The sequence below is a fragment of the Erinaceus europaeus genome, chromosome 3 (genome assembly GCF_950295315.1).
Source record: "Erinaceus europaeus chromosome 3, mEriEur2.1, whole genome shotgun sequence".
NCBI lineage: Eukaryota > Metazoa > Chordata > Mammalia > Eulipotyphla > Erinaceidae > Erinaceus > Erinaceus europaeus.
Window position 1 is genome coordinate 67,651,719 of NC_080164.1, and position 9,921 is coordinate 67,661,639.

At 47.6% G+C, this 9,921-nt stretch overlaps 1 protein-coding gene across 1 annotated transcript; it reads left to right on the forward strand.

Moving 5' to 3' along the window:
* Positions 1-1,093: 1,093 nt before the first annotated feature.
* CD8A (CD8 subunit alpha) lies at positions 1,094-9,716 on the forward strand. Its single transcript, XM_060187372.1, has 6 exons — positions 1,094-1,203; positions 1,302-1,670; positions 2,203-2,313; positions 2,752-2,859; positions 4,855-4,885; positions 8,691-9,716. The coding sequence occupies exons 1-6, from the start codon at positions 1,155-1,157 to the stop codon at positions 8,749-8,751; spliced, it is 729 nt and encodes a 242-aa protein (XP_060043355.1). The 5' UTR covers positions 1,094-1,154; the 3' UTR covers positions 8,752-9,716.
* Positions 9,717-9,921: the final 205 nt, after the last annotated feature.

The window sequence follows — 9,921 nt, forward strand, 5'->3', positions numbered from 1 at the left end:
AAATAAATAGAAGAAAGAGTTCAGTAATCACACCAGAGTACCCAAAGGACAGGACAGGCCAAAAGAGAAGGGCATAGAGGCTGCTACAATGATTTTCCCCCACCCCAAATTGAGGTTGAGGTGAAATTTGGTGGCTGGGAGAAAGCCCCAACAGTGGGTAAACAGAGGCCTCCAGCCCTACACAGACTTAAGCAGCTGTTACCCACCAGAAACTTCCTCAGTGGAAGGGGGACGGTCCCTTCTGGGCAAACACCAGTATCTAACTCCTCTCCCTCCTCAGCTCTCAGATACCATTTTCCAGAGACACTTGGAGAAAAAGCAAAGGAAGTCGGCCTCTCTTCTCCCTTCTCTCTTGCTCATTCTTCCCCTCACTTCTTGACATCTCCCATCTCTGGCTCTTTATCCCACACACATTTCGATAGATCACTTAAATTCACAGTTCTCGGGGGTCAGCGGTAGCACAGCGGGTTAAGCACATAGGACGCCAATTGCAAGGACCAGGTAAGGATCCTGGTTCAAGCCCCTGGCTCCCCACCTGCAGGGGAGCCGCTTCACAGGCGATGAAGTAGGTCTGCAGGTGTCTTTCTCTCCCCTTCTCTGTCTTCCCCTCCTCTCTCCATTTCTCTCTGTCCTATTCAACAACAATAATAACCACAACAAGGCTACAACAACAAGGGCAACAAAAGGGGGGAAAACTGGCCTCCAGGAATGTGGATTCAAGGTGCAGGCACTGGGCCCCCGTAAGAACCCTGGAAACAATAAATAAATAAATAAATAAATAAATAAGTAAATAAATAAAATTCACAGTTCTCCAGCCCACCCCACCACTCCCCCACTCCCAGCAGCTGGTTAAGAAGGAGGCTTCTAAGGCCACCCTACAAGCACCTAGTTTTTTCTGGCTTGGAAGGTGACAACCACTAAAAAGAGGGTGGCTCTGAAGTTCTCTCTCTCTCTCTCTCTCCCCCCCTCTCTTTTTCTCTCTCTTTCTCTCTCTCATAACTGGGGTTTCGGGTGACATCACATCCTCTGCACTTGAAATTGGCTGGACGAAGGTTCTGCTTCTCCCATCCCACCCCCACCCCCATCCCACCTCGACAGAGTCCCCGCGGTCTCCCCTCCGGGCTCAGAGCCCAGACTGAGGGGCCCAGAGAGCCATGGTCCCGCTGGTCACAGCCCTGCTCCTGCCGCTGGTCCTGCAGCTCCGTGAGTCCGCCTTACTCGTGAAAGGGGGTGGGGGTGAGGGAGAGTGTGGGGTGAGAGGCTAGGACTCCCAGTTCATACTCGCCTCCTGTCCCCAGCAGACCCCGTGGCCTCACAGGTCAGCGGGTTCCGCATGTGGCCGAAGGACGGTGTGACAGCTCAACTGGGGCAGCAGGTGACTTTGCGCTGCGAGGTGCTGCCCAGAGCGCAGCAGGGCTGCTCCTGGCTCTTCCAGAGGCCCGAGCCCCACAGCAGCCCCGTTTTCCTCATGTACATCCCTTCCACTACCAATACCCAGGCCAAGATGGCCGAGGACCTGAACCCCACACAGATCTCTGGCAAGAAGGTCAGTGACACCTGTTTTCTCACCCTGCACAAATTTCGCAAGGAAGAAGAAGGCTACTATTTCTGCTTCGTTATGAACAACTACAAAATCTACTTCAGCCCCTTCGTGCCCGTCTTCACACCAGGTCTGAGGATGTGGGGGTGTGGGTGCACAGCTCTGGCGCTTTCCACTCGGAGGCCCTGTGTTCGAGTCCCTTGGATGAGGGGGGGGGTGCTTAAACGTTCCTCCCATGCTGCAGCCCGACGGGAACTGAAAAGAGCCTTCTGTCTGGGTTCGAGTTGGGTGGAGTGTTGGACTTACCGAACTAGTGACTGGAGTCCTCTGAGCCTCCGGTTGCCCCTCAGTAAAATGCGAATAAAAGCCAGGCCACCATTGGGTTGCAAGTTGAGCCCAGGAGAGGGGCTGTGTTGAGGCTGCCAGCCCTGGGTCCTGGGAGTTGGGAGTTGGGGGTGAGGGGGTGCAACAGGCTCCCGCACCCACCGTTCGGGGGTCCCCCTGGCCCAGCCCCACCCCTCGCCCCCTCTGCAGTGCACCCCACACACAGACAGACCGCCTGCCTGCAGTAAATCACCGGGAAGGGTGCTGAGTGAGGCAGGGCTGGAGGTGGGGGGCTCGGCGTGCACCCCCCAGCGCGCGTCTCGCCTTTTCTCCGGCAGCGAAGCCCACCACCACACCCGCGCCGCCCCCACCCACGCCGGCACCCACCAGAGCAGCGCGGCCTGTGACAGTGCGCCCCGAGGTGTGTCGGCCCCAGACGGGCCGCGCAGGTACCGTGGGAGTGGGGTCCAGGGGGTGGGAGGAAGCGGGGTCTGGGGGGGGGTTGGGGGCGGGAGCAGAGCCCCTGGAGTGGACGTAAGGAGTCCCGGGAGGAGGGGAGCCGGGTGGGTCCAGCAGCGGAGTCCCTGAGGTGGGCAGGAGGTCCCGGAAGATGGGGGGCGGGAGGATGGGAGTCGGGACGCGATCTGGGCCCGGGGGTGGGGGCGGAGGGACGAAAGCTGGGTCCGGGGGCCCTGGGGTGGGCGGGATCGGGGTCTTGGGAGTGCTAGGAGCAGGGTCCCTGGGGTGGGAGGGAGCGGGACCAGGTGAGGGGGTGCGGGGGATAGGATTGGGGTCCCGAGAGGAGGGGAACTGGCCGGGAGAGCAGTCTGGGGACTTGCAGAGCGGGAGATCCCGGGCTCACCCCTGAAGGTCGTTGTCGTCAGTAGAAACCAAGGGCCTGAACTTCTCCTGTGACCTCTACATTTGGGCGCCGCTGGCCGGGACTTGCGGAGTCCTTCTGCTGTCCGTGGTCATCCTCATCATCTACAACCGTAGTAAGTCCCCGGCCACCTACCGGCGCTGCTGCCTTGGGCGGCTCATCCTGCACTCTCCCTGCCCGGGACCGGGTACATTTCTAGGGCTCCCGAAGCATTGCGGGCTCAGACACAGTGTCTTTTCTGGAGACAAAACCCGAGAACAGTTTCTGCCTGTTTCCACTTTCCATCCGCGAGATTTATTATGTTTTCTTTTGTAAAATTGGGCTCAACTTCTAAGTCCAGAGAAGAAACAGTTACAGAAGCCAGAACTCGCACTTTCTGCACCCGTAATGAATTTTGGTCCGTACTCCCAGAGCAGGAGAAATGCTAGGGGAAGATGACCGGAGGGTTCTGAACCCCAATTCCATCAAAACCCGCAGAGAGTAGAAGAAAAAAGGGAAGACGTTCGGAAGTAGTAACAGGTGTAGGTGTGACTTAGAAAGGAAGAGAAGGCAGGAACATGGAAAAAACCAAAACAAAACACGAGGGACCTTAGGAGAACCGCTGCTGCAATTTCCAAGGGAGGGAGTGAGGACATAAACTCTAGTGGTAGGAACGTGTGTGGAATTATGACCCTGCTATCTTTTAATTGTATAAATTAATATCAAATCACTAAAGAAAAAAAAAAGATTAGGCTCTATTCCCTAAGCCAGCAGCAGGCGTGAGTTCCTTGCAGCCAGCACAGGAATTCCCTGAGGGAGAGAGGAGGCTGTGGTGGGCAAGAATATTGGAAAGCTTGAGCCAAAACCTGAGTGGCTTGGGACTGACCCCAATGACCTTCCAACCAGGATTTGGGTCCCATGGCAACTAATTTACTTCCACCCACATTTGCACTTGTCTTTTTTTTTTTTTTTTTTTGGTCAAAGTAACTTTGGTCTGTATCACAGCAACCTGGAATGTTTTCAGTTTGCTTTTATGAGAGAGACTCAGCTCAGACACTCATGCTAGTCTGGACCTTAAGGTGTACAAGTACTGTGCTCTAACACACTGAGATATCTCCCCAGTCTTATAACAGTCTCTGTGTGTGTGTGTGTGTGTGTGTGTGTGTGTGTGTGTGTGTGTTTTGTTTTGTTGTTACTTGAGGGGATTTTTTGTTTGCTTGTTTGTTGCAAGGGTTATCACTGGGACTCAGTAGCTATACAACTCCTGCTCCTCACCAGTTCCCAGCAGCCTTTTTCTTTTTCTTTCTTTCTTTTTTTTCTTTTATTTTCTCACTTTTCCTTTTTCGTGTTTTAGCATGTGTACTCAACCAGGTATGCAACCACTCGTTGCTAACCTTTTCCCTTCCTTTCTTCCTCCTTTCCTTCCTTCCTTCCTTCCTTCCTTCCTTCTTTCCTTCTTTCCTTTCTTTCCTTTTTAATGGAGACTAAGAGAACCACAGAGAGAGAATGAAAGGCACCTGCAGTACTACTTACTCCACTACTTGTAAAGTTTTCTCCTACAGGTGAGGACCAGGGTCTTAAACCCAGGTCTTCACACATGATAATGTGTGTGCTCTACTGGGCAAGCCACCATTTCACCCCCTTTAACTGTGTTTTTCTTTTTTCTTTCTTTATTTTATTTTATTTATTTTCCCTTTTGTTGCCCTTGTCTTTTTATTGTTGTTGTAGTTATTATTGTTGTTGTTGTTGATATCATCGTTGTTAGGACAGAGAGAAATGGAGAGAGGAGGGGGAGAGAATGATAGACACCTGCAGACCTGCTTCACCGCCTGTGAAGCAACTCCCCTGCAGATGGGGAGCCAGGGGCTTGAACCAGAATCCTTACTCCGGTCCTTGCACTTTCTGCCACGTGCGCTTAACCTAAGCCGCTGTGCTACCGCCTGACTCCCTAACTATGTTTTTCTAAGATGATGATGAGAGGAGTGGGAAAGAATCTCTGGCTGGGCTCTCAATCATTGTAACCTCAATAAAGTGGGAAAAGGGAGAAGAAAGAAGGTGCATTGGGGGAATTATCAGTGTCGACAGGACAGTCATTTCACCAGTTTTTTTTTTTTTTTTCCTTCTTATCCAGAGAACCAAAGACGAGTGTGCAAATGTCCCAGGTGAGTCTCTTAATTGCTGGGCTTAGTAAGACCAGGAAGCCTTGGGCACAGACGCTGGTATCCCAAAATTCAGGTGTCTGGAAAATGTTCTCTGGGAGGCTGTGGCAGTGCAGGGTAGAAAAGCCCCATAGAGAAGCTGGTGTGTGAGAAGATGGAGACCTGGGTTGGGCTATGGCAGAGAGCCCTTCAATAGATCTCATCTTATTTGGCTTCACACCAAAAGTGCAAATAAAGACTACACAGTGAATTCTAGCTTCCCATAAAATCTGATGATTTTCTTTTTCTTTTCTTTGTTTTGTTTTGTTTTGTTTTGTATTTTTTTAATTGGGGAATTAATGGATTTTATTTTTCTCTTAAGAAAACACTTTTGTTTTTACACTTGCTCTGGTGTTTTTGAAAGCTAAAGCCCATCTTTTTTTCCACCCAACCTAAATAATCATTTCCTAATTCTTCTGCACCGCCGTAGGGCCTTGATTTGCTGCTGAGGACTAGAATAGAAGAAAAGAAACCAGGTTTACTCCCCTGCACCACCATAAACCAGAGCTGATCAGTGCTCTGGTAAAAAAAATAAAATAAAATAAAATAAGAAATTAAAAAGTAAGGAAAAAGAAGAAGTAGAAAAGAAACTTGAAGCAGAAGCAGCTAGCTGCCTGGTAGTTGCTGTAACTTCCCCATCAATTTTTTGTTTGTTTGTTTTTATTGCCACCAGCAATATATCTCTGGGTTTCGGTGCCAGCACTATGAATCCACCACTCCTGGCAGCCATTTTGCTTTTTCCTCTTTCCATTTTATTAGATATGACAGAGAAAAATTGAGAGGGTTGGGGGAGAAATAAAGGGAGACACCTGCTTCACTCACTGCTCGTGAAACATCCTCTCTGCAGGTGGGGAACAGTGGCTCAAACCTGAGTCCATGCTTATCTTCTGTGTGCGCTCAACCATGTGCGCCACTGTTTGGCCACCTCTACATCCAATTTCATTCTAGACTATTTTTAAATAACTGGGGAAAAAAGCAGATACAAAAACTGTGCCTAGAAGGGATATCTCACTTTCTTCTCTCTGTGTAGGCAGAGGCAGCCCAAACATGAGTAGATGTGAACCCTGATGGGGGTTCACACTCAGGACTTGTTTGGTCCTCACAATAATTTCAGATGGTAGACTTAATAGTCCCATCTCAGCAGGGAAGCAATTACAGAAGTCAGACCTCCCACCTTCTGCACCCCATAATGACCCTGCGTCCATACTCCCAGAGGGATAAAGAATAGGAAAGCTATCAGGGGAGGTTATGGGCTACGGAGTTCTGGTGGTGGGAATTGTGTAGAGTTGTATGCCTCTTATCCTATGGTTTTTGTCAGTATTTCCTTTTTAAAAATAAAAATTTAAAAAACATATAGTCCCATCTCAGAAGTCATTGGCTCAGAGATCAGGAAACCTAGTCGGGTGGCAAAGACATGATTACACCCTGATCACCAACAATAATAAGTGTTCCACAAATACTTAAAATGTACTAGTTAATTACTAATTATATGGCATGTAAAATTCAAGTTTAATAACAACCTTTAAAATAGTATGACCACCATTTTACAGACGAAGAAACCTAAGTTTAGAACATTTGGTGACTTCTCCAAGGCCGTATGACCAGCAAGTAACAGAGCTGAAAATTTTTTTTCCAAAGCTCAGACTCCTTTCTGTGATAGGAACTTTAGGAGGAAGCTTAAGTATAACCAACTTTATTCACTATCAGTGGAAGATGATATTTCAGATGTGTATCTGAAGTTCCATTTCTTTTTCTTTTTAAAGACTTAATTTTTTAAAATTTTTTTTAAATATTTATTTTATTTATTTATTCCCTTTTGTTGCCCTTGTTGTTTTATTGTTGTAGTTATTATTGTTGTTGTTGTCGTTGTTGGATAGGACAGAGAGAAATGGAGAGAGGAGGGGAAGACAGAGAGGGGGAGAGAGAGATAAAGACTTAATTTTTAAAACATGATTTGATAAGACAGAGGGATTGAGAGGGGAGGGAGTAATAGAAGAGGGAAAAAGAAAAGCACCAGCAGCACTCGACTGTGAAGCCCCCCCCCCCATACACACAGATGGAGGGACCAGGAACTTGGACCCAGGTCTTGTTTGTGGTAATGAGTGTACCACTATCTGAACCCCCCCAGGCTGAATTTCTGGAAATTTTTCTTTCTTTTAAATTTTTTATTTATTATGTAATCCCCCCCTTTTGTTGCCCTTGTTGTTGATCGTCGTTGTTGTTGTTATTGCTGTCATTGTTGTTGGGTAGGACAGAGAGAAATGGAGAGAGGAGGGGAAGACAGAGAGGGGGAGAGAAAGATAGACACCTGCAGACCTGCTCCACCGCCTGTGAAACGACTCCCCTGCAGGTGGGGACCCAGGGGCTCGAACCAGGATCCTTATGCCGGTCTCTGCACTTTGTGTCACCTGTGCTTAACCCGCTGCGCTACCGCCCAGCTTCCTCTGTATATTTTTCTATAGGAATCCAAGTTCAACTTCTTATTCATCATTGTTTCTAACAATGAAAATATGAGTTTCTGAACCATATACTACTGTAAATGATTCCCAAGAGAGAAAAAAATCTTTATTTTTAAATCAGGGCTTTTATTTATTTATTTTAGCATTTTTTTTCTTTTTTTTTATAGGATTAATTAACAAAACCATAAGGTAGGAGGGGTATAACTCCACACAATTCCCACCACCCAATCTCCATAACCCACCCCCTCCCCTGATAGCTTTCCCATTCTCTATCCCTCTGGGAGCATGGACCCAGAGTCATTGTGGGTTGCAGAAGGTAGAAGGTCTGGCTTCTGTAATTGCTTCCCTGCTGAATATAGGTGTTGACTGGTCGGTCCATACTCCCAGTCTGCCTCTCTCTTTCCCTAGTAGGGTGGGTCTCTGGGGAAGCTGAGCTCCAGGACACATTGGTGAGATCTTCAATCCAGGGAAGCCTGGCCAACATCCTGGTGGCATCTGGAACCTGGTGATTGAAATATTTTAGCATTTTTAATACTTGATGTGTGGTTGTCATTTTTTATCTTTTCTGTAAATTCTCATTTTAAAATAGCTAAGTGAGAATCAGACTCTGCCCTGAAATTTTGCACTATGCTGTTTAAATATATCTGATTCCACACATTGGGCTGTCAGGAAAGTCAAGATGTATTTTCTGTGCAAAAACATGTCATGACTTTCCTGACAACTCAAAACAGCAGTTAACAGACTCATTGCTGGTCAAGGGAAACTCAGTTTCAATAGAGAGGTTTTGAAGGACAACACATCAGCAGGACATTTGTAATAAATGAGCCCATGTAGGAAGTGCTAGCCCCTTACTGAGCAAACACATTTTTACTGTAAAATCAAGTTTGGAGCTTCAGAAAAACTTTTAGATAAAGTTGGTTGATGATGGTGGTTTGCTCACATCCTCCACTATCTCTGTGATTCTCCCCCAGGGCCTAAGAATGAGGTCAACTGATAGCTTGAGTTATCAGCCTCCTTTCAGTTCTGGGGGGTGGTGTGGGTGGGGGGAGGAGGGAGTTCTCTTCTCTACAAAAGTGCCAAGATGCTAGAGTAAGTGGATTCAGATCATGACCCTGTTCTTGGACAGACATGTTCTCTAATTTCTCATCCCAGTATACTGAACCTCCTTGGATTTCTGTGAGGAGTGAAGATGGAATCAAAGCCTTTAGAGGCCAGGAGGCTGGGGGCAGAGGGCCTGTACCTGGATGGATGCTGCACTGCCTTGCAGCAGCTCTGGTGCATTGACAGTTGGTCTCCCGCCTCTTTTTCAGACCCCAGGTCAGACAGGCAGGCAAGTCCAATCCTTCAGAGATACCTCTGACACGGCAGTGATGGACCCTGTGCCACAGCCACTACAAGACTTCATCCTGAGAACTCTTCTTGCAAAGAGAGCACCTCTCCTGCCACTGCTGTTTCTCCAGCCTTCTTTACTTATGTATTCATTCTTGATATCATTATTTTCATGGGGGTAGGGTGGGAAGTGTTACTTTTTCTTTATGCGTTTCCTTTACTTGACACAAAATAAGACAGTGTAATGTCTCCAGTACACCACAAGGCTTACCCTTCTACTGTGCACACAGGCTGGGGTAAAGGTGGGCAGGCAGCCGCTACCACTAGCTAGCCACATTCTCAGAACTGTTCTGTCAGGACTGGCGGGAGCCTCACGTTCACTGGGTCCCAATATCCTTCCGCCATTTTGCAAAGTGAGACTGAAGTCCAGCGATGCAGAATAGTTTAGTCAGGGTCATAGGCTCAGGGCACTTCCTCTATATAATTCATGCTTTCTTCTGGAGGTCTCTGTCTTCTTGAGTACACCGTGTCTCAAACTGATGTAGATAATGGATGCATATTCCTTTAGCATAACCTACCCTCATATTTCCCTCTTGTCTGATGGCAAATAGAAGCAGCAGCTGCTGCCCCCATTCCTACCTATCCTGAGCAGAACAGCCTAAGACATCTTGTGAGATAAGAGCTGTTAAGGAATCCATGCCATCCTGTGAGATAAGAGCTGTTAAACAGGAGGGCACCAAGGGGTGGGAGGAATTCCAGCCAGAGAAAGTGCCATGTGCCTCCCAGAGCCAAGTTGCTTTGTGTCAAAGTAACACATTAATCCTGACTGTATCCCTGTGAAAACTAACTCATCTTGTCTGGTTGGTTTGTAATGGAAATGTAACCATGTTGTAAAATGCTATTTAAATCTGTGCTGGTCCTTTCTTGGGACAGAGAATCCTTCTGAAATTATCCAATTCTCCTGCCCACTAGTGAAAAATATAACTCCTCTCATTTCACTATTATCAGCTTGGTCTCATGTTTGGGGATAATTTCTGCAACAAAACCACAAGAGGACAAGTGATTTCTAAAGCACTTATGGGAGACTCATTTTTGAGCCAGAACCCTGAGGATCAGATACAATAAGAGAACTAACTTCTAAGCATTTGGGTGGTGGTATACACTCAGTTGACTGCACATGTTTCAATGCACAAGGACCTGAGTTCACATGTT